At 43.1% G+C, this 24,663-nt stretch overlaps 1 protein-coding gene across 3 annotated transcripts; it reads left to right on the forward strand.

Annotated features, from left to right (window-relative positions):
• The first annotated feature begins 1,623 nt into the window (after nucleotides 1-1,623).
• On the forward strand, nucleotides 1,624-23,855 carry pcdh10b (protocadherin 10b). 3 transcript variants are annotated; one of them, XM_084718575.1, is made up of 5 exons: nucleotides 1,624-4,677; nucleotides 6,708-6,766; nucleotides 6,970-7,076; nucleotides 17,216-17,563; nucleotides 22,415-23,855. In XM_084718575.1, the coding sequence occupies exons 1-5, from the start codon at nucleotides 2,164-2,166 to the stop codon at nucleotides 22,432-22,434; spliced, it is 3,048 nt and encodes a 1,015-aa protein (XP_084574701.1). In that variant the 5' UTR covers nucleotides 1,624-2,163; the 3' UTR covers nucleotides 22,435-23,855. The 3 variants fall into 3 exon arrangements, with proteins under 3 accessions (XP_084574701.1, XP_084574703.1, XP_084574704.1); XM_084718577.1 differs by having other exon boundaries at nucleotides 17,216-17,373; XM_084718578.1 differs by having other exon boundaries at nucleotides 1,624-4,512.
• The last annotated feature ends 808 nt before the right edge of the window (nucleotides 23,856-24,663 follow it).

Below are 24,663 nucleotides of genomic sequence, written 5' to 3' on the forward strand. Positions count from 1 at the left end.
GTCAGCATCAGCAAACTCTTGTTTCTTTATTTCCGTACATAAATCATATTCATTCAACCTTGTTTCACTCTTTATTTTTCCCCTGGTCATCCTCCATCGCCCCTCGTACAATGGCTCTTTAAATTTATTTTGTGCAATATGACTGATATTCTAGGGCAAACTCACCGTACCTATTTTGCTATAGCTACATTAATAATATCAATAATTACATTAATAAAACTGCACTAATTCACTATTACAAATTGCTGCACAATATTTTAAAACATCATCATCACATCATCATTGTGATTGCCATGATTCATGATTAGTGGAAATTATCCTTTTTACATCATAATTATCAATTTCACTAAAAACAAATCGTGATGATGTGACATTTGTTGGGGTCTGCACCAAACAACCATGTTTTCTTACATCTGGAGAGCAACATTTAAAGGCCAGAGCATCTCTGCAGCTCTACAGTGCTTCTTTCTTAATTATAAAACTGTTAGTCTCATTGTTCCCATCAAAGAATTGCAGCTCTTGTGATTTGGATATTGCACTTGGCCATATTGAGATTTCAGTAATATCTGGATTAATTGTGCAGCACTCCTTTTTATTCTAATTTTTTATTATTATTCTATTTTTTTCAAGGTGTTTTTGTTTGTCTTTTTTATTGCACCGATGAGGAGTAAACGGACCTAATTTTGTTGTATTCTCTGGAATGACTGGATTGAGTTTGTGTAGGTGAAGAGGGGAGAAGATAAACTGTAAGTGGATCTGAACAGGTTTAGTGTTTGAACAGCAGTGGAGGTTCGTGGTACAGAGGAATGAGCCACATCAGCATCATCATCATCACTGCAGCTCTCGCAGAAAAGCTCTGAACGTCCTGATTTACTGCATCCAACCACCTTCCACCTTCACCTTTAACTCCTGTCACTCCATCCACTTACTGATCCACCCGTCAAATAAAATAAAAATCTCTGTATGTGGGAACTGTTAAAAATCATTTGATATAATTTCGTTATGAATCAGTCTCTCGTTTGCATTCACACCGCTAGGGGTCGTATGAGCTCCGCGGATGTACCTCCCTGCCTGCCTCTCCTCAGCTCTGCTCTCCTGTCCTGTCCCGCTGCTGTGTGGCTGCAGGAGAGTTAATAACGTTACTACTACTGGGTGTAATTATAGCGCACAGCCTTAAGAGCAGCGCATGAATGGCGAATGATTCCCTGCATACATATCACAACATTTGCATGCATTAACCCGCTGCGCCCGGCCGGTCCTCAGGCTCACACAGGGTCTGTCCCCCTAGTCAACAAGCCCCCCCCTCCGCCCCAGTCTCATCACACTGTGGTTCATTAGATGATGCTGTGTACATGGCGACCAGGTGAGGACTGTGGTCGGGAACCAGCAGCTGAGGGGTTAAAGTCACAGTCCCTATCCTTTCTTTTCCTTTCTTGTGCGTAAAGAGGAGCCAGTCCGGGCTCAGAGGGAGGCAGAGAGACAGAGAGAGGCGGTGAGAGAGACATGGGCCGAGCGGACGTTGACAGGCAGCCACACCGTCCAATCAGGAGCCAGCTCTCAACGTGATTTACAGCCGCGGGGGCTGCGAGGGGGAGGCGCGATGCGGGAAAAAAGCAAATAGCTGAGTGAAGAGCAGCGTCAGTGGAGAGTGGAGCAGGAGGTGACCGCAGTGAGGAGCAGGGTGCCAAGAGGAGACACACAGAACCAGAACCACATAGAGGAGCAGTCTGACATCTGCGTTCTGATCAGGGAGCAGCTCTGAAGAGAAAATGTTTCTCTTCTTTTTTCTTAAGTGGATTATTGTTTCTTTTTTCACAACTTCTCTCCACACTGGCTTCATCTCTCCAGCAGCAGCTGTGCGCTTCAGTGGAATGTGCGCTGTCGCTTCTCCGGGACGCGTCTGAGAGCAGACACAGCGGAGAAAGCATAGAGAAAAGATAACGCTTCTGCAGTCACTAAAAGTCCTTTAAAAAATCAAAATGTCCCTCTTTTAATTGGACATTTTCCTCCGGACGCACCACACATTTCTGGAGACTTTTACGCATTTTGGAGACTTTTGTGGAGAGTGAAATGGCTGATGGGAATTGACATTTTGTCCGAGAACAGAGGATTTTATATCTTTCTTATCATCTGTTTTTTACCCAAGTGCACTTGTCCCCGGCGATGATTGTGCTTTTGCTCGTCCTGTGCGTCACGGATGGAGCGCTCTCTCAGATTCGCTACTCTGTGCCGGAGGAGGCGGACCACGGCACCTTGGTGGGGAATATCGCCGAGGACCTGGGTCTGGACCTTACCAAACTGGCCTCCCGCCGCTTCCAGGTGGTGCCCAGCTCCCGGACGCCTTACCTGGAGGTGAACCTAGAGAACGGAGTCCTATTCGTGAATGAGAAGATCGACCGGGAGCAGATCTGCAAGCAGAGCGCGAGCTGCCAGCTCAACATGGAGGTGTTTCTGGAGAACCCGCTGGAGCTGTTCCGGGTGGAGATCGAGGTGGTGGACATTAACGACAACCCGCCCAGCTTCCCGGAGACTGACATCACAGTGGAGATCTCAGAGAGTGCCACTCCGGGCACCCGCTTCCCGCTGGAGAGCGCCTTCGACCCGGACGTGGGCTCGAACGCTTTACGCACGTATGACATTACGACCAACAACTACTTCTACCTGGACGTGCAGACCCAGACGGACGGGAACAAGTTCGCGGAGCTTGTGCTGGAGAAGCCGCTGGACCGGGAGCAGCAGGCGGCGCACAGGTACGTGCTGACGGCGGTGGACGGCGGGCAGCCTCCGCGCACCGGCACTGCGCTGCTGGTGGTTAAAGTGCTAGACTCGAACGACAACGTGCCGGTGTTCGACCAGCCGGTCTACACTGTGAGCCTGACGGAGAATGCGCCAGTGGGCTCGCTTGTCATCCAGCTGAACGCCACGGACCTGGACGAGGGGCTGAACGGAGAGATCGTTTACTCCTTCAGCAACCACATCTCCAACCGCGTCAAGGACCTGTTCAGCATCGACCCGCGCACCGGGCGCGTGGAGGTGCGCGGGGAGGTGGACTTCGAGGAGAGCAGCCTTTACCAGATCTTCGTCCAGGCCAAGGACCTGGGGCCGAACGCCGTGCCCGCGCACTGTAAAGTGCTCGTCAAAGTGACTGACGTGAACGACAACGCTCCGGAGATCACCTTCAGCACCGTCACCGAGTCCGTGAGCGAGAAGGCGGCTCCCGGGACCGTGATCGCGCTGCTCAGTGTGACGGATCGTGATGCGGAGGAGAACGGACAGATACACGTGGAGATCCTCGGTGACGTCCCGTTCAAGTTAAAGTCCTCCTTCAGGAACTATTTCACCATCGTGACGGACGGCCCGCTGAACCGCGAGCAGGCGGATTCCTACTCAGTCACCGTGGTTGCGCGGGATAAAGGGACGCCCTCCCTTGCCACAAGTAAGTCCATCAGAGTCCAGGTGTCCGATGAGAACGACAACGCACCTACATTCACGCAGCCCATCTATGACGTGTATGTGACCGAAAACAACGTGCCAGGGGCGTACATCCATGCGGTGACGGCCCTGGACCCTGATGTGGGTCCCAACGCCCTCATTAGTTACTCCATCTTAGAGTGTGACATTCAGGGCATGTCCGTTAAAACTTATGTGTCGATCAATGAGGAGACAGGCTACCTGTATGCCCTCCGCTCCTTTGATTATGAGCAGCTGAAGGACTTCACATTCATGGTCCAGGCCCAGGACGCTGGCACCCCGGAGCTCTCCTCCAATGCCACAGTCAAAGTCATCATTGTGGATCAGAACGACAACCCACCCCTGGTGCTGGCCCCCCTGGGGAAGAACGGCACTGCCAAGGAGCCCCTTCCCCGCTCAGCCGAGCCGGGCTACCTGGTGACCCGCATTGTGGCGATGGACGCGGATGATGGTGAGAATGCCCGGCTGTCCTACAGCATCCAGAGGGGCAATGAGAACGGCATGTTTCGGATGGACTGGAGGACAGGTGAGCTGCGGACTGCGAGGCGGGTGTCGGCCAAACGAGACCCCCACCAGCTGTACGATCTGCTGATTGAGGTGAGAGACCACGGGCAGCCGCCCCTGTCCTCCAGCGCCAGTGTCCTGGTGGTGCTGGTGGACAGCGTGGCAGAAGGCCGCGGCAGTGGGGACCGGTCAGGGGCTGCCAAGGCCAAGGATGGCACCCTGGACCTCACCCTCATCCTCATCATCGCCCTGGGCTCCGTTTCCTTCATCTTCCTCCTGGTGATGATCGTGCTGGCCGTGCGCTGCCAGAAGGACAAGAAGCTGAACATTTACACGTGTCTGACCAGCGAGTGCTGCCTGGGCTGCAGCTCCTGCTGCTCACGGCAGGGCCGCGCCCGCAAGAAAAAGCTCAGCAAGTCAGATATCATGCTGGTGCAGAGCGCTGGCAACGTCAGCGGGGCCGGTACGGCTCAGGTCCCCGTGGAGGAGTCAGGGAGCTTCGGCTCCCACCACCAAAACCAGAACTATTGCTACCAGGTATGTCTGACTCCAGAGTCTGCCAAAACCGACCTCATGTTCCTAAAGCCATGTAGTCCGTCTAGGAGCACAGACACCGATCACAACCCGTGCGGGGCCATAGTGACAGGGTACACAGACCAGCAGCCTGACATCATATCAAATGGCAGCATTTTATCAAACGAGGTAAGAGTCCCTCTCATACCTACAGTCTAACCCCCCCTACCATCCAGAGACCCTCAGCATGTCCAAAACCTGATCATAGACAGAACCTTGCCTTAGAGATATTGAAGCCTGCCTGTTTGATACAATCTAAATACATCCCTACATTCAGAAGATTCAAAAGATGTTTCATACAGGGGCCATTTCCATCTCCTAATGTTTCCACCTCAGTTCAGTGGCATGCCATGTCTACAGAGTCTGTTATTGAGTGCTAAGACACACACACACACACACACACACACACACACACACACACACACACACACACACACACACACACACACACATTGTATGCCGCAACATCATCTGATTTATTTCAGGAAAGGCAGTAAAGCACACACAATGAGTAGAGTACCGGCTGCTGACATGTTGTCTTTAGCAGTCCTCAGGGAGGTCGGCCCTGGAACAGCAAAGACTGCATGTTCATGTTGATGTCTGTGAAATGAAAAAAAAATCTGAATTAGAGAACTGTAGAACAACATGAGCAGCACTCAGATCCTTTACTTCAGTAAAAGTAGCAATACAGTCATCACTATACCAGAATTTTAAGCTTTGATGTAACACTAGTATAAAAAAAAAACATACTTGATACCTTTTTCGATACCACAGCAAAAAGAAAGGTGCACAATATAGAAAACAGTTATTTTTTTCATTACCAGCCTGCACACAGTGCTGGTACAGAACAAAATCACTGAACACGGTGTGGTTTTGATGCTGCAAGACAAATTTCAGGCAGGACAATAAAGAATGAACTGAGGTCCTGAATGAGCACCTAGATCGTTTGTTTTATAGCTGCGATCCTTTCGTTACTGTAATTAACAGATATTTTACCATTTTAAAAAAGCCACATTGAAAAAGTATACAAGTAATGATACATTTGACAACGTTGCACTCCAAAAAATTTGGAGTTATTTATAAGTACGTAAGTATAATCAGGAAAACACAAAATGAAATGTCAACTGATTGACTGTTCTACTATTGAATCTGATATCATTAGATGATTGGGACTCATGGATTCATGTAAAAAAACACAATTTTACTCATGTAGTTGGTTGAGGTGGAACTCATTTTGAACTGCAACTAATGATTGTTTTGTTCATGGATTCATCTGATGATTATTTTCTGCATTCATCTATTGATTGTTTGGTTTGATTGAATTCTGAACATTGTGAGAAACACCGTCACATTGAGCCCAAAGTGACACTTTCACAATCTTTTGTCCAACCAACAGTCCAAACCTCAACAGTATTACAAATACATTACAATTATTCTAAAGGAAAAGCAGGTATTTACATTTGTGAAGCTGAAACATTGAAGTATTTTTGCATGAAAAACTACTTAAACCATTATCAAAATATACAGAACAGAAGTCTTAATTTGTAAAGTAACTAGTAACTAAAACTGCTAAATGATAAATGTAATTAAGTAAAAAGCATAATATTGTCTTAATAGAATGGAAGTACAAGACCTCAAATTGGCAGTCAAGTGCAGTATTTGAGTAAATGTATTTAGTTACATTCCACCACTGAACATTAGTATGGTGGTTCAGAGGCTGCTGGTTGCTGTGGGTGCGTCTGTAAGAGTGTGTGTGTGTGTGTGTGTGTGTGTGACCCAGTCCCCGGGGAGAGGAGTGTTCACATTAAGCATACTGGTCACAAAGTTGCTGAGTCTCACTAGAACAAAGATGCATGTCTTGGCTGTGCCAACCTGAATAGGTGCATTACTTCATCTTGCGTCTTGGCAACGTATCCGTAAAGCCGAGTCCCCCCCCTTAACACCCCCCCCCCACCACCACCACCCTCCCCGTGGGAAAGCTCACCTCCTCAAACACACACTTCTCACTAGATATGACTGACATGTGTCTCAGCTCAGGGTAGCTAACATCAACATGGAACAGAGTGGGTTGCATCCTTTTTTTTCTGTTGCCTTTTTTTGTATGGTAATCACGTTACACAAGGTGCAGGGAAACTGAACGCTGCCCCTTTCTCTTTCAGACCAAACACCAGCGAGCTGAACTCAGCTACCTGGTTGACAGGCCGAGACGTGTCAACAGGTAAATATGGAACGAGGCTGTCGCTCTGTCACCTCCACCTGTCATAAAGCTCTTATCTGTCGACTGCTTCTACTTCATTCACTGATAACTGATTACTGTGATGAGATGGGATCAGAAAGATTAGAAAGAGGCTGGAATAATCAAAAGATAAAACATTCAAAATGCTAAACAAGGCTTTGATTTCATGTCCCCTTTGGTTCCAGTTCGGCGTTCCAGGAGGCAGACCTGGTCAGCTCCAAAGACAGCGGTCACGGAGACAGCGAGCAGGGAGACAGCGACCATGACGCCACCAACCGAGGCCATTCCTCCGGTAAGAGCTGGCGTCTGCTGCAGCTGTGCATGACCTGCCTCTTTTTCACTGCCAGTTTATTTGATTTTTGAAGCTGCACGTTCAAAGGGCAAATCGATGGCTCTGGGACTGTTATAGGGCTGGAGTAGGCTTTCCTGATTAGAATGTGGTTACTATGCGGTGAGGGTCCAGTGGCAGATTGTTGCACGGCTCTCCAGTGCGGAATTGTGGAGTTTTGTTGCTCTGTTGCGCCATATTGTGCAGGTCGGAACAATTAAAGCTCATTTCAATCACATCAGTATCACCTGAGGCCTTTCAGTGTGTCCGACACCCTGCTTTTATGCTGATGGTGTTGTACTTTGAGACATTTCTCTCTAATGACATGTGGCTTGTGTTAAAAAAAAAAAAAACAAAGATGAAAAGCCTGGGTTGTTTCTGTCTTTCCTGACACGCGATGATTTAGTGTCAGCAGGCGGGCAGAAAGCCAACGCCAGCGCCGTTGTTTGTAAATATGTGGCGGTGTTAATGATAAGGCCGCTCCCTGTGAGCTCGGCCACTTGGTGCTGGAGACCACTCGATGAGACGTGACGGGCTTTTTAATGAGGCCTCACTCGCACCGGAGTGCTGGGAAGCGGACCAAATAGGTTGCGGCCGTAGCAGACAAAACAGGCGATTCATTCGTTCATTAAATTAATTAACTCTCAGCTTGCACTCCCTACGTACTTCTCTTTTTTCCTCCCCTCCTCCCTGACTACATTCCTCCATGCCCATCCTTTTCCCCCCCCTTTTTAATCTAAAGGAACCCATGTGAGCTCGTACAATAGGGCCCCACTGAGTTATGAATGCCGGTTTTATGTCTTCATTCAGTGGCGAGCTTTCTTTGGTGCGGGCCCTCTTTGGACAGACTCTGTCATCATGTCTGGTCAGCCGCAGCAGGGCCCCCCCTCCAAATGGAGCTTGCCTGTCACTTCCACTGTCACTCCGGTAGGCCTAGCCGGGTTAAACAGAGCTCAGTAAACAGTTACACACAGAGCACAGCCCCCCCCCCCCCCTTCCCTGCCACCACAGCCCCTATCTGAGCTCTAATAAGCTCAGAGTTAGACCTTCACAACTGCTTCAGCTTTTTCTTTTGCACCACAGTGGAACATTTTCGCTCCTAATCGGGACTGAGCCAGCCAGCTGCTTTATGTGGATGGAGCTGTCCTATTTCGAGTGCATTAGCATTTCATGTGAACACCGGCAGCCAGAGTTCATATTCTGTTATGAATAGTCACGCTCCTTTAATACAAGCAGAGCTGGGTAGGATTTAAAATTTATATCTGAGGTGAGTATCAATACCAAAACGGATACATTTTTTTTCATTTTGAGGAATGTAAACTCTTCACAATTTAATAAGAAAACTTGACAGTGTTAGATGCAGTATAAACATAAGCAGCTGTATGCAAACTTTGCCTAAATAAAACTATTTAAATGAGTCTGACCAGACGTTCAATGGCATCTTTTTGATTCTCTGTGTGATGAATGCATTTTAGTCAATAATAAAGTTTCAAGGTTCAGTATCCAGCATCAGTTTAGGCTTTTTCACCACTTCAGCCAGCTGCAGTATACTGGTATCAAAGTATACCACTACTGGCATCATGGTATACTGTGGTATGAAAACTGAATTCTACCACAAGCAGTTATCGTACCGTGAAAATCTCAAACCACTGCAACCCTAATGTTGACTGAGTTGTCCTGTTTCATTATATTTGCACTTTGTGTGTAAAAAAAAAAAACTGGCAGCTCTTCTTTTGAACAAAGGAGGCAAACTTCTCGATTGTTAAATGTACAAACAGAGGCAGCCTTACAGTAACAAGGCCAAAGTAAAATACAACTTGAAGCATAAAACTGGCAAAATTTTTGTAGCAAAAAGTGACTGGTGGGCCACGCTGAGGCCTCCATGTTCCACTACTGTATTTGATCACAAGTGGATTAAATGTAAATGTATTCAAGAATATGCACTAAGTGAGCACAGTGTTAACTGAAATATTAAAACTAGAATTTGACACAGGGCCCCCAGAGAATATTAGTAATATTAATATTACCTACTAATGCTTGAGTTATCTAAAATCTGTCTCCATTTCAGCATATATTAATCAGTTAATTTAGAGTTGTCACCATACCCAAATTTTAGCCTTCAGTGCAAAGCTGGTACAGTAAACAGCATTTGATACCACTTTATATCTCAGCAAAAAGAAAAAGAAAAGTCCTGCGTACACAAAAAAAAGTCATCGAACGTTGTTTTTGCTGTGCTAGACATTAAAGACTGAACTGAGCTGAGGTCTTAAAAGAGCCCTTAGATATTAGATTGTATCATTTTAAACACGTGGTATTGAGAAAGTAGCAAAGAAGCAATACTTTTTAAAACTTTAAATTAAATTACAACACACTAATTGGCACACAGTGGAGCTTTTGCACAAGCTTAGCTGTGCAAAGTTGCCCAGTTGGAAATCAAGCGCTGAAACAAGATTATGAATCTGAGCAGATATTTCATTCCAGATTTTCTTACTTGGTGGTTTTGATGAAAAAAACAAACCAAAAAAAAAAACCTCTGTTTACAACTGCATCAATTTTTTTCATCGCTGTGGAATATTTTTATTCCTAATCAGGACAAAGGCGGCCAGGTGCTTTATGTCTAATTCCAAGTGTGTTGGCATTTTCTCACCAGCCCCTCCTGTTCATACTGTCCCACTCTCATACGTGTCGTGTCGTGTCGTGCGTCCAGTTGTGATGCAGTGGCAGATCGAGCACAACTTCACTGCTGACTTTGAGTACCCTTGGTGTGGCAAATTGGATACAGTTACTTTGTTGCAGAGTTATCAGCCAGCTTAGTGCCTTTAAACAGATTATTTGCTGTGCATTAAGTCTTTGTTTGATTAGGATAATTGATAGCGTGGCTTAGTGTCCCGCAATTCTGCTCCCTCCACAATGCAGGGGAAAAAAAAAGAAGAACACAGGCTTTACTCTGTGTGTGCTAATTGAGTTTGTCAGCAGCGAGCACACTCGAAACGCGCCCGCGTTTAATAAATGCTAATGTTAAATAAACATGTGTCCATGTCATCCATCACAATGGCGTGTTAGCCTCTCCTCTTGGCTTTGACAGGGGTCTTCATCTCTGCTGCTGGCTGCGCTGTCATCATGCCAACATTTTCTGCTGCTTCAGGCAGCGCGCTCGCTTGTTCCCTCATCAAAACCACTCAGTTTGTCCTCAAGGACACATTTAAAGGGTCCAAATCATCCGGAAATCACCCAAAACACCAAAAAGAATATATATATCTTACGTAGAACAAAGTTTTTTGATCAATTCGGCCCCGTTTGGATCAATTTAGGCCGTGTACGGGGAACAAACACCTTATTTTACAGGCGGTGTCTTTGTAGAGAGTGACAGTGTGTGTGGGAGAGAGAGAGGGAAGGATTTCCAGTAAAGGTCAAAAGCAGGATTGAAATGAACAAATACTGCGCATTATGTGCCATTACACACTGCAGTGTGGAGATATGTGAGGAGTCAGAGCAGAGGCGATGTGATTGTCATTTCAGTGTGGATGCATCTTTTAGTTCATTGAAATGGATGAGAAATTCTGCTATTATTTTTATCACAGCAACTGCTATTTAACATATTGTTGTAAAATATTCATAATATCTTACCTGAAATGTCAAAATCTACAGTTCTAGTCTCGGTTGTGCAAGGCTACTGATGAAAACTATATGACTACATGTTGGTAGGGCAGATTTTTATTTTTATTTGCTTAATCCTATAATTATTTCGTCTGTGAAATGTCACGGATAATAACAAATGTGCATCGCAAGGAGCCACAGCCCTAAGCGATAACATCAAATATCAATAGCTCATTCTGTCTGAGCCTTGAGGGATTAAATTTTTAATGAATGACAGTGGCAGAACAAGAACGTAGATCTTTACGCAAGTGAATAAAAACTGTATAAAAATACAAAACTATCAGTGACATTCAGTGCGTTCAGAATGTTACTCATTAGGTAGAAATATGAGTGGCTGTGAAAGCCTCTCACATACATTAATTGTATTTCACATAAATCTGTTTTCATTCCTGTACCTATATTTTCCCTCTCACAGATGTACTTTTACTCTAATGCACACATATGTTCATATGTAGAATCTATTTGTCTTTCATGTGCATCTACTTCCACTTTTTAATATACATATGTTCCATTTCATATACCAAATTTAAAAGGCACTGTCTCATTATATATGCACCTATGTGAACTGTATGGAAGAGAAGGATTCATTTACATGAGAGAGGGTAATAGAAACATATGACATGACGCTGTGATTGGCTACAAATCAGGAAGAGGTTCTTGTTCAGTTCCTGTGCAGCATATATTAGATTATCAGTTACAAATAACACAACACTGAATGCATCACATGTAAGCAGCATGTTAATCATTCTAATGTGAAGAGGAACACTTTAAACTTAGCAGTGTTATCTATAATAATGCATCATGTTAAATAAATGATCATGTTCATATATTATATAAATCTTGTTAGTCAGTGTGAGTAGTTACAGTTACTGTCAGATAACTGTATTGGAATTAAAAGCACAGTTACCGCTTAAATGTAAAAGACTTAAAGTATAACTATATAATATATATGACTGAAATATTCAAGTTCTGTTTAATGATTATACAGTTATGAAATGTGTCAGGTTTATTTTCTGGTTATCAAAAAGTTGACTAAAATCAGCTAATTTCAACAACTTGTACTAGTCCATATGTGAGGACTTTTGATCGTCAAACTTCCCTCTTGACCTCAGAAATCAGCCCAGTATCACAGCAGCTCATCAAATACCGGTTTTGGTGAGCAAACCATGATTGTCAGCTGAAACGTTTCCCAGCAAGCTTTATTTTGAAAATCTAATTGGATGTTGCATATTTTTTTATTGCTAACTTGACTACAGAATTAAAACCGTGGCAGACAGTAGTTTGAAAGTTGTGCTGAGTGTTGTGAAAACAATAGAAAATTTGCATCTTAAATTATCCAAGCTGCGACCGTCACCTGACAAGTTTCTCGGCAAGCTTTATTTTGAAAATCTAACCAGCTTTTGCATATTTAATACTGCTAACTTGATGGCAGAATGAGCGTGACAGTGGATAATACATTCGTTTGAAAGTTGTGCTGAGTGTCTTGAAAAAAAATGCAAAATCTGTGTCCTCGTACAGATGAAATTTGTTAATTCCGCGTTGCGGTAAGTCCAAACTTGAGGTCCTTACAAGCTTTTCTGGTGCTTCTAAAGATGGAGGCTTTTTGTTGTTGGGTTTGTGCAAAGTGCTGAGAGAGAACTCTGAGTTAAAGGTCGTTCTGTACATTCTGTGATGGGCACATTTCCTTGTGAATTAAATCGCAGCGCTCCTCATTTGTTGCTGGGTCCTTCAGGACCACTCCTGCGGCCCTGGGAGTCCCCTCAGGGACCCCATTTCTAGTCCGGCTACATGTGTAAAGTACATATTATCAATATAGCCAATGTCACGCACTTGGAGAAGATTGAGTCGAGGCGTTTATCCACTTTCTATCCCCCCCTCCGCCCTCACTCCGCTCCCATCTCTCCCCACTGCCGTGATGAATTCCTCCTTAGGCCTGCAGTTCACGTTATCACCGTGGTAACAGCTCGCTGATCAGTAATTCATTTTTCAGACCTCTGCATACCAATTACCAAATGAAGGTTATTATCGAGACTTTACGTTTGCCCTGCGCGAGTGCCGTGCAGAATGATAAGATGAGATGAGGCGTCAGAAGTAACGAGGGTCAGCGCTCTTCAAGATCGCATTACCCTCCCCTCCCTGCGCCTGCTCGTTGGCCTCTCTGCTTGTTTTTGGCTTAGTGCGAGACATGTTGACACACTTCTTTTTCATCCCGCGCTCAAGTGGAGGGCAGATACTGTACTCTGCAGCCGGACGCAGCCCGAGTGTTTGCGCTGAGAAAATTGTTGGTGGACGACGTAGCAGGGAGATAAGGGCATTACCCACAACCTTTATTCACATTTTAAGTACGGCTTGGGCTCTTTATGTGTGTGATGATTTCACACTAGAAATGTTTTTATCCTCCTGATTCGATACAGACTTTCTAATGTGCTTGGGGAACATCTAATTTTGCCAAAATGTCAAGAAATATCAAGATGTCTTGATCTGGCTTCGTGGCTGAAATTACTCTCCCTATGCCTCTGTCTCTGTCTTTCTTCCTCTCCTGTGTGTGTGTGTGTAAGTCTTATCTCCCTGGCAGAGCCTAAATGCCACATTTCCCGTTCCCATTTTGAGAATTAACACAGCATCCATTTTGTAATGGAAGCAGAGCTCTGCGTCCTCCTTCCACTTTGTGTGTTTTTGCTGCCCACAATGCAGCACTGCCTGCATGTCCAGGTGCACTGATACAGTATGTCAGCGCTCAGCGTGCGTTCTGCTCGCTCCTGCATCAAGCTGTACAGTAAGTTGTTTCCTCCTGTGTATGAGGCTGTATTAAAACATAATGTGATGGTGTATTTATGGCATGCTGGTTAATATTTAATAAGAAACCCTCTCGTTAGGAGACTGGGCACTTTTCCAAGCTGCTAGTGACGGCAAGCCAAATTAATCCGCTTTGTAACAAAGCAAATTCCCCCTTTGCTGACCGCTACAGACACACACAACAAAACACACACACACACACACACACACACACACACACACACACACACACACACACACACACACACACTCTGCTTACTGGGACGGCAGCAGTCTTAGCCTAATCAGTCTGTATTCAGAGGGATTAGCAGCAGATAGCCCTAGCTGGACAGTTCAGATTGTAGCCCCAAACAGCGACTCAGACACACATACACAACAAGCGGATTTAGGTTTCAAAATACATGCATACACAGGATCTAGGCCCTACTGCAAAAAAAAACATATGGGGCAATAAAAACACAATTTGGCTTAAGGCTTACACTCGGCCTAAATAGCTGCGCTGAACAGCTAACGCTCCCGCTAACTCTGTTCCGCTGTGCTCTCTGACAAAGGCTGATTTTCTCACTGCAGCCATTAAAAGACCTCGCCAATAATTACTCCACATGAAAGCCAACATGCTCAAACTGGTTTTCAGTTGTACCTGCAGCCAGCCTTTCATGCAGGACAATGGGTTTTCTAAAGGGGGTGAGACCGAGGGCCCGGGCCGGGACAGGGGCAGGCTGGGTAATCCAATACTATTGAGTTTGTGGTTGGGTTAATCTAATGCCCAGGCTGAGGGGAGCACAGGCAGTTTGCTGGCAATGGCTTTAAAGACTGCACCCACCTCTCAACCCCTGTAAACACACACACAAACACACACACACACACGCACATGCTCTTACTGTGTTGTATAAATCCCACCCCTTCCTGCTGAACTTTATTTAAAGATGCATCTTGGAGCAGCTAAACAAGGACAACATTCAATAATTCAATAATTGTGCACAATTTATCGATCGATTGATTGATTTAAAGACAAAAAAAGGTACAATTTCCATCCAGTAAAGCATTTTTCACTTGAGGCCATGATAATGAACGGGCAACTGCGAGTGCATTGTGCAGGGTAGTATATTTTTGTTTAATTTAAAATTGTAATCCTTCTAATATCTCAGTTTTTATTAAATTTATCTGGATTTGGAATACAGACTATGTAATCCTGCTGCATGTAATCCATTACTCCCCAACCCTGGTTATATGTTTTGTGGAGCTGTGCACACATATTATCCCAAATGTTTCCAACAATATGCAAAACAGAGAAAGAAATCCATACTACATAGAAGATAACGTTGTGTTCCCTACAAGCCACAAGTGTCTGTAACCTCCAGGAAAAAAATGGATTCATCAGATACTTATATGATACTTATACTTATATATGTTTATTACCTGACCTCAGTCATGTCAAATAGATTTTCATCTGCAGTGGTGGTTGTTCAGCAGTGAACACTTTGTTGTTGTGTTGTGTGTTGAATGTGAGAGAGACCCCTAACTGCAAACTAACATACTACATGTTTACCGCCTCATCTTCACTCATTTATTTGAGGATTTTAGTAACCTGGGGGAGTTGACGTGCAAGTTTCACACCCTGATGACTTCAGTATGTCTAAAGTCTTGGCTTTGATGTGGAATCTGCCCTGCATAACTTTGATGTATGTATATCATTAGAGGAATTTATTTATCATCTTGAAATCTTTAATTAAGCTAGAGAACCTCTTCATTCTCTGAATGCATGCAGTGTAATTTTTTCTGTACATATAAGAGACGACCTCTTCTCTCTCTGTTTTTCTTGCTCAGGTTTTTTCCTTTCTTCCCTGTAAGAGTAGGAGTTTTTCTTTATCTGAATGGAGGCTGTGAGGGTAGAGAGTGTTGTTTGCTGCTGCACAGATCCTAAAGATCTTGCAAATTGTGATTTTGGGTGCTATACTTAAAAGTTAGTGTAAAGATTTTGTGTATTTCCAATGTTGAGAAGGTATTTCTGGTGCGTGGCCTCATTAGTGTAAAATTCTTTGAGTCATTTAAAACAGAAGTGCTTCTCCTTCAACAACCCAGCGTCCCCTCCAAATATTATACAAAGGGCATTCATAAATTTCACTGTTAAACAATCATAGTGGACAAGTCCTCACTCTCTCCAGCAGAGAGTTCACATGGTGTGCTTTTGTAAAACCGAAAGCCATGAAATTGTTTGGAAAAGATTTCAACTGTTTCAAGGCCATACAGTCTTTTTCATCATTTAGTCCATTATTCAACCAAAAATGTCAGTTCCTTAAAATAAGTGGAAAAAATCAGTGCAAATTAACTTATGTCAGGCATAAGTTTCTTGATGGCACCAGTCTGCTTTACTGTGTTCTGTTTCAAGATGCTTGACACTTTACATCATCATAGAAACAAAGACAAAGGAGACGGTGCTGGTATCAGAAACTGTTCTCCTTGGGAGATCTTGAATGCTGAATGAGTCTAAATGACTTGTTGAGACTGAAGTTTTGTGCAGTAGAGTTGTTTTAAAATCCTTTGCTTCCTCTGCATTCATAATGCTACACATGTTAAAATTTATATTTTAATTGCTTTGAAAAAATAAATAAAAGAAGGTGCATAGAAAACAACTAATGTTGATAGCATGTTTATGAACTATTAAATAATATTACAATATTGAAAATTAGTTAAAAATTAGTAAATGCTTACTCGTCACATTAGTTAGTTCATACTGCATTAACTAATGTTAATTATGGACCCTTATTGTAAAGAAATATGGAATATGAATATGCAAACAATGTGAAAACAAGGCCAAATATGTTTGTCTTTTAATAATCTAAGATTCTTGCACACTGTCTTTTCCACTTGCAATCAAAGATTTAATAACATTGTTGATATTAAATGTGCAGCAGACAGTGTGTAAGAGTCTTTTATTGTCGATCCGTGGTCTTCTCCTACGCACCTGCCTGCAAACATTTTTTTGCTCGTTGATATTTTAGATTCTTCCAAGTAGCCAGTAACCAGTTCTTATAAAAAATAAAGAAAAAAAATTTGAATAAGTAGCATGTCCAAACTTTTGACTGATACTATATGAATATATTTATGTAAAGTGGTGTATGGAAATAGTTCTTTACTCTCTAATATCAGTATCAGACAGCTGCTGTAAATGTAGAGGAGTAAAAAGTACACAGTTTCTACTGAAATGTAGTGAAGTACAGTGTAAAGCGTTTACCTGTATGTGTACCTGAAAATGAAGTGCTAATGGGATGGATGTGTTTTACACAAAGCGGAACTAGTAGTCCCATGAGCAATATTCTGTGTGTGTGTGTGTGTGTGTGTTAGCAGCTGGGTTTTTCTATCCATTGTGTGGTCTGCTTTGATGTGAGCGATGGTGAAACACAAAGCCCTGACATGAGGAATCAAAGAGCAGGTTGCATAAACACACACAGCGAAAGTCTCGTGGAAACATGTTCGATGGAGTTGTGTGTGTGTGTGTGTGTGTGTGTGTGTGTGTGTGTGTGTGTGTGTGTGTGTGTGTGTGTGTGTGTGTTGGGGGGGGGGGGTGTTTGTATCATGTGTCCTGTTTGTTGAAGACATGCTGAAGACTTTCCTAATGCGTTTCTCCCTCTCTCTCCGCTGGTCTGCAGGTGCCGACCTGTTCTCTAACTGCACGGAGGAGTGTAAAGCCCTGGGCCACTCTGACCGCTGCTGGATGCCCAGCTTTGTGCCCTCGGATGGGCGCCAGGGCCCGGACTACCGCAGCAACCTCCACGTGCCCGGCATGGACTCGGTCCCGGACACAGAGGTATTTGAAAGCCCCGACCAAACGGCCGATAAGTCATTCTCCACCTTTGGCAAAGAGACGCCCCTCAGTCACCTCCACAACCACAACCACCACCACCACCTTCTCAAACACCATCACCTCAGCCACCAGCAGGGCTCCCTAGAGAGGAAAGAGTTGGAGGCATTTCTGCCCTATAACCCAGCTTATTTAAGTGAGTATTGTGTTTCGCTCCGGCCTAAGCGCCCGCTCTGCTCTCTGATCTGGTGAATTAGGTGAAAAAGAAAAAGATTCCAAATTTAATTTTCTCCCTGGATTGGCTGATGAAGGAAAGCATGAAATTCATTTCAGGTCTGACCCCTGTTCTGTCAGAGTGTTTAACTAACTCTTCCCTCTTTCTCAAACATCTCCATTATCTCTGACTGAGATGATCTTATCTCCCCTCACCTACCATTTTAATTCATTCCTGCACGAACACACACACACACACACACACACACACACACACACACACACACAAACCTCCAGCTCTAATTGGCCTGTAGGCCTTTCCAAATTAAACATGCCAAAAGCAATTGTGATCTATAAGGCTGCTTTGATGTGGGTGGAGATGTTAGTATTAACAAAGCTCTGTCTCTTTATGGAAAAATGGCAGCTGTAATATAAGAGGAGCCCGGCGATGAAACAACCGGCAGGCAGTGAGCTTAACACCTCGTTCTCATTGGGCTGACGTCACTGCGTCGAAGCTGAGGATAAAAAAAAATGTTTTAGATAATTGAGGAGGAGAAAAAAAATAAGGGAAAAGGCGCATTTCCCAAGGAATTACTGTTTCTAAACTCTCATTCAAAGGCCACAAAGAGATACATCCTCAATCACTGCAATTTGGTGATAATGCTTAATTATAATTTTGTCAAGCAGTGCCTGAAGAGGCCCCCTCTCTCATCATCCGACACAGCTAGCTGGAATTATCAAACTGTCAGAGCACCGCTGCTTCCCCAGTGCCATCATTTAAAACCACAGCATGCTGGTAGGAACAGCAGGATCCCCCCCCCCCCTTTTAATTAATGTTTTATTCATTTGCTGTGCTTTTTTCTTTCTTTCTTTCTTTTTTTTTTATATCCTGGATCAAAAAGTTGCATTGAGCGAGTCACCGATTGCTCACACAAAGTTTTCTTGCTCTTTATGAGAGCACAGTGTGTGCTGGATGATCATCAGGTTTATGTTAACCCTGAGTGAAATGCAGAGCAGGCCAAGGTTATGATCAGATTATACTGAACACAATGATGAATTACGGCAATAGTGTTCTCCAGCAGCAGAAGATCAGCACATGTTGAATAAAGAGCAAGCAATTCAAACAGCAAAGAAGAAATAGAAGAAAAAGAAGGTCAAGTAGGCGTATAACAGTATCACATTATCACAGAGGACAATAGCTTATTCACAGTAATGAATTCTACTGTATTAGTGTTATTTAAAAAGTGTTAAACATTTATATCAAGTTACATGTCTGTCAGGATATGACATTTTGTGAAGTTATACTGAAGCGTTTATTGAATTTTCATTCCTTTAAAACAATACTCCATACAAAACACACATTTTCCCCTGGCCTGTAGTGCTTTTTATCCGTGAAGATCTTTTTGGTGTGAGTTTGCCGAGTTTTGGAGATATCAGCTGTGGAGATGTCTGCCTTCACTCCAGTATAATGGGACTAAATGGCACTTGGCTTGTGTCGCTCAAAGCGGCAAAAGAACACATTCGAAAAATTCAAAAGCAGCGTTTCTTTCCTGACATCATGACCCAGTTACACAAGATAATCCACAGACCTTTGTTGTGAGCAGTTTTGTGTAGGAACAAATCTTACGAATTATAGTTTAAAAATGTGTATTTTAATTAGCATTAAAAGAACTCTGAAACATTTTTTTTTCAAAATAAAATGGCTGCTCACTACGACTATCCCGTGAAAAGAATAAATGTAATGTCTTTTCAACTCTGTCAGATTTTCCATTTGATGGATTTGATGTCTGTGTTTAATGAAAACTTGACTCAGTAGGAGGTTGGCTCATTACAAGGATTAATAGCCAAGAGTTTGATCTTTTTAAATATATTTTCCAGCACAAACTTCCTCAAAGAAGGCTTTTGTGCCAGTTCAAAGGAATGGTTTTATGAACCTAAAAAGCTAAAAAAAAAAAACTATTCTAAAAATGGGAGTGCCATCAAGACGCATTTCTACATCATTCAGGCTATAATATTGCTATTTGTAATTCGAGTTATGAACATGATATAAAATGTTTCATGTAAACCTCATAAACCTCGAGACATCGAGCGGCAACCATAACGAGTCTCAAGTTATTATCTTTTCCGTGTTTTCCCCTTTACGCTTGTCATCCTGGGATTGGATGCACACTGCGTTTGTTATGTGCCGCTCTGGTTCCAACAGTTACCATGGATGTGCTTATTATGCGCTTATGATGCAGCACTCGAAGTGGAGGGCTCCTCATATCGCCACGTTTCCCACGAACACCGCCACTCACTCCTCCTGCAAAGTAGATCACTGTGGCCCTTATGCTAATGAGCGCGGGGGCGGCAGTGGGGGGGGGGCGGATAATGGCAAAGAGGGAACAACAGTCAGAGAGAGGAGAGGAGAGAGGAGGGGCGAGCGGAGCGGAGGAAGGGATAGAATGATGATACCAAGAGACTAAAGCTCCCTAATCTGATCAAGTCAGCCAGTGATACACAGAGGCGCTTTTGTCTCGGGAGGGGCAGGCCTGGACCTGGGTCTGGCCTGGGGTCAGGTCAGGGTGTGGTCAGAGGAGGGGTGGGGGGGGCAGGAATGATAGCCAGAGCCTCTCTGATTATCGTCATCAAACTCAGACAACATGGAGGTGGGGTGAAGGCGGGGAGGGGGGTATTGCAGAGTGGGGGAGGGGGCATGAAAGAGAGGTTAGACTCCAGCCTGTTAAAGCTCAGCCTTTTGTTGTTGTCCTAAATAAATTGGCCATGCAATATTCACCAGCTCACCCCCCACAACAATGTCACTGTTCCCATACCACCCCCCCCCCCCCCCCCCCCCCCCCCCCCAAACTCCCAAACAGACAGTCACACACATATTATCATATTATCCATGAGCCATTTCACAGGAGTGAATTGAAGCGTCCCGGCTGAGGGATGTGAGACTTCCTGCCCCTTGTTGTGCATGTGAACCCTCTGATTCTGTGTGAATGAGGCCACTTAAAGGCTGTTTTTCATTCTGTTTTGTTTTCTGTCATCACTCTCAGACAAACTTGACAACCCCCCCGAGGGCTGGCCGATATGTCTTCTATATAACCTCAATATTTTTAAAATATTCTGCAACATATGATGATCCAACAGGATATAAAGTATTTATAATCAGATCAACTTTAAACATCTACAGCAGTAAAATGCAAAATACAAGTTAATGCAGCAGTAATACAATCATTTTACTGCACAATGACTACTTTTACCCTCTATGGTACGCTGTTGTTGGCAACATACCCATTTTTTTTGCCGTTTGCACTCAAATAATACCTCCTCAATGATGGTGCTTGGAGGAAACCAATAGCAGTGTTTTAATTTGTCACATGACTCTCTGGAGTTGAATCCCATTCATGCAGCTTTCCTCACATGGCTCAGCTCCATCATCTCTTTACACAAAAACTGTCTGAAAATGTCATTTTCTGTCATTTTAAAATCCAGGAGAAAATGGATTCACATTAAAACAGATGAGTAAAGTTTGATTTTTAATAATTTTTTATTTGATAATTAAGTCATGGAGAACTCTTAAAATGTAAAAGTTGCCTTGAAGTAACACCAGAACTGAATCCCATCAGGACAAAAACTCATTTTTAAAGTTTTCATAAATTTTAAACCAGTGAGGCAATTGAATATTTCCCATTACTATTGTAATTAACTGTATACAAATAACAACAATAATTCTCTTTCATTCCTAACCATGATGGTATGGTGCTGCTTTAAGGTAACACATGTTAAAAGGTCACCCTTTTTGAAAATTTCTTCAAATCATGTTTACTTGGTCTATCTTATGACAAAAAACAGTTTTTGTTTTAAGTACTTGTATCCTAACTACACTACGTTTTTAAAGTAGCTAGGAGTAAAGTTAAAGACAGTTAAGTCGCTCTAAAACTGGACGTGTCCCAGATATGTTTCACAGCTAAAAGCTGCAGGTTGAGTAACAAACACAACCAGATGATTAATCATGGTTTCTTTCACCATGGTGGAAAACAAACACAATAACTGTCTTAATTCGATTAACACTTCTGTTAGTACGCTGTCATGTTGTACACTTTGCTCACTGTTGATTTATATTTGATTGGCGGTAGAAAATCTTTACAAACTTAACCAAACAAATGTTTAGGTGGCTTCAATCTGACAACAATATAGTTGTAATAATTGATTAAAATACTGCGAGAATACATGACTTGTATCTGTATAATTCAGTGTTCACCAACCCTGTAGTCGCTGTGGCCGGGGTCTGGGTTGCCACGTTCACAAGTTTGGTAGCCCGGCCTCCTCTGCTACATAGACAAGATGGCGACTGTTGAGGGCAGGAAGTGTCTGCCGTTCCACACTCTTTTTGTCCGTTTTGAGTAAAACCTCGGGCACTCGAGGCACACTTCATTTTGCTGTAACCGTCAAAGTATGCAAACTGAGACACAGCAACAGACTCGTAGCTGCTAAGTTACGAGGATTTCAGTCTGTGAAGAGCACACGCAGGAGGTGCAGTAATGTTACACATTAACACAACACACAGCAGTAACTATCATGCTGCAACCTGAGCTGATCTACACACTTTATGGCTGATTAAAATAATGTAACTACCAGGCCACCAGGGAAAACACAAATATGACAATATGGACATCTGCTCAAACTTTAATTCATACTCAAATATGTTGAATATATACAAGATATCGCCCAGCCCTGCCCACCCTACACTTGAACACACACACACACACACACACACACACACACACACACAAACGCACACACACACACACAAGTCTAATCAAGTCTTTTGTTCTTCTTTTTGCAGCGAGGAAAAGGGTTTGCTAGCTCCTTTCGCGTGGACATACCGGAGACCGCGTGACTTTGCACAATCACTCTTCGACGACCAAGGCTATAAAAAAAAGCATCAAGTTTTCAACCTTTATTGCCCTCATCCCTCCTCACCCAACAAAAAAAAAAATACAACTGACAACACACTTGACGACACTTAAAACGAGGGCCGACCCCCCCTTCAGGAGCTGAGAGCTCCCTCCTCTCTGGAATTCCTTGGAGCACTGCCGGGCTTTGGATGCACCCCACTCTCGGGATTGGGAGAGGGTCGACGCGGGGGGGAAACAGGGGTTGGGATGGATGGATGGGTGCGGGCAGTTCGATGGATAGCCTTACTGGAAGGACTCCATTGTCTCAGCAGGACTGAGAAACAAACAGAGGAGGAGGAAGGACATTGATGACAGAGAGATAAAAGTGGACACTGATCTCTCTGTCCTTTTCCAATCTGTGTGTGCCTGTTTACAGCACTGATGTATACATCTTTGAGGAACATAAAACCAGACGAGGACTATATATGTGTAATGAAAGACAAATTGAAACAAGAGCCACCCAGAGAAACCGCCACTGAGCCCTTTAGGCGTTTGTACTCGCAGAGAGACGCCAAATTGTACAGGAGAATCTTTGTGCATTTCAAAATGCAATACCACTGTTTTAGATTTTTCTATTCTGTTCGTGTGGTCAGGTGTCTCTATTCCGATCTACTTCAAACTTTGTAAGAAAAGATTGTGGGCAGGATATTTTTTTATTTATGTTTTATTTTTTAATTTTTTTCACCTTTGGTTCTTGTTCTTTTTTTTGCTTTGGGTTTGGTTTGTTCACCTTATCGTGGGCTTGGACACTGTTTGGCCTACACTTTTCTGATTCTGAGACATCGAGTAGTTTCTATCATGTGTGAGAAGTGTTTACTGTACTCTTTTAAAAAGTTTCAAGCTGAATATAAAACTCTATATATAAATCTATCTATCTACTTGTTCTGAAGGCGTGCTATCCGTTTGCTGGGTTCCACATTCTGATTCAGAGGTTCGACTCTTGTTTAAGTGCCCCTGAAGAAGGCTTTTTGTTTTTCCCAGTGGGAGACATACAGAGAGACAGAACAGCCTTAGCAGATGTAAAACTCAAGTTCTCATTGTTTGACATTATTTCATTATTATTTTTTTTCACTTTTGGGTATTGATGAAGATCATGTCTATAAATAAAAAGGAGGTAATAATTTAGATTGAAATCCATGGTAATTCTGTGTCATTGTAACCAAAAGTTTAAGGGTCCATTTATAAAGAAACCGAGCAGAATCATGGCCAAATGCAAAAGGTGTTGTACACGATGCAGTGGGATCCAGTATACACACATTACTTTCTCACACATTACAAACACAAACACACCAATATGCCAACAATAAACTGAAAAATGTTGAAAAGGAAGCTCTCGTGTGCTTTTGTGTTGATGTATTTCCTCGTAGTGCAAGAAAAAGTCAGACTTCAGGCAAAATGATTGAAGGAATTCTGTGTTTTCTTTATGTCTCCACAGTTAAAGGGATAGTTCACATTATTTGAAGTGTATTTGTATGAGGTACTGATCCACACTCTGTGTTTTACCTGCAGCAGATGGTGGTCAACACGCTCCCAGTTTGTAGTACGCTAAGCAATGTACTGCTGTGGAAATGTTTTAGTATTTTAGACACCTAAATCAATATCAGTTTAAGTGTACGCTACATTTAGAATATTTTCACCACTTTACCTTGCTGTCAGACAGACTTTTCTGAAAGGAAACCAACGTTATATAAGTCAAATATCACACTCTGCAAATCAACTACACTTGTTTTGCAAGAACTGTAATTTTACTTTGCAGGACACAGTTGTTGGTCTACAGCTGCCTCGATCTGTTAGTTTGTGCAATTGTGTGACTTCAGTGAATCAGAACTAACCTTTCAAAATACCAAAACCTCGAGAGATTCACGAGATGGAAAGACTGACTTTCCCTCTGAGACTGAGAAAAAATACATATACTGCAAGCTGGAAATTTTTTTTATAAAATTCTTGAAATAAAGAATGTGGTTGGTGACTCGCCCCCATCTTCACAGTTTAAAATGTTTTTTAAAAAAACGTCATTGATCTTCCACCTTTGGTATATGCAACCAGTCTTGTAGCGTTAGATACAAATTATAAAATTACTGTATAACGACCCCCCTGTACATATTATATATTTTTTTTGAACACACACACACATTTT

This window comes from Lutjanus erythropterus, chromosome 5 (assembly GCF_056507025.1).
Source record: "Lutjanus erythropterus isolate fLutEry1 chromosome 5, fLutEry1.hap2, whole genome shotgun sequence".
Classification (NCBI taxonomy): Eukaryota; Metazoa; Chordata; class Actinopteri; order Lutjaniformes; family Lutjanidae; genus Lutjanus; species Lutjanus erythropterus.

Bases quoted from the DNA above. Each gene is read 5' to 3' on its own strand.
- pcdh10b (XM_084718575.1), top strand. From the start codon at position 2,164: ATGATTGTGCTTTTGCTCGTCCTGTGCGTCACGGATGGAGCGCTCTCT. The intron at 7,077-17,215 runs GTAAGAGCTGGC...GCTGGTCTGCAG, and splicing joins CAACCGAGGCCATTCCTCCG to GTGCCGACCTGTTCTCTAAC. The intron at 17,564-22,414 runs GTGAGTATTGTG...TTCTTTTTGCAG, and splicing joins CTATAACCCAGCTTATTTAA to CGAGGAAAAGGGTTTGCTAG.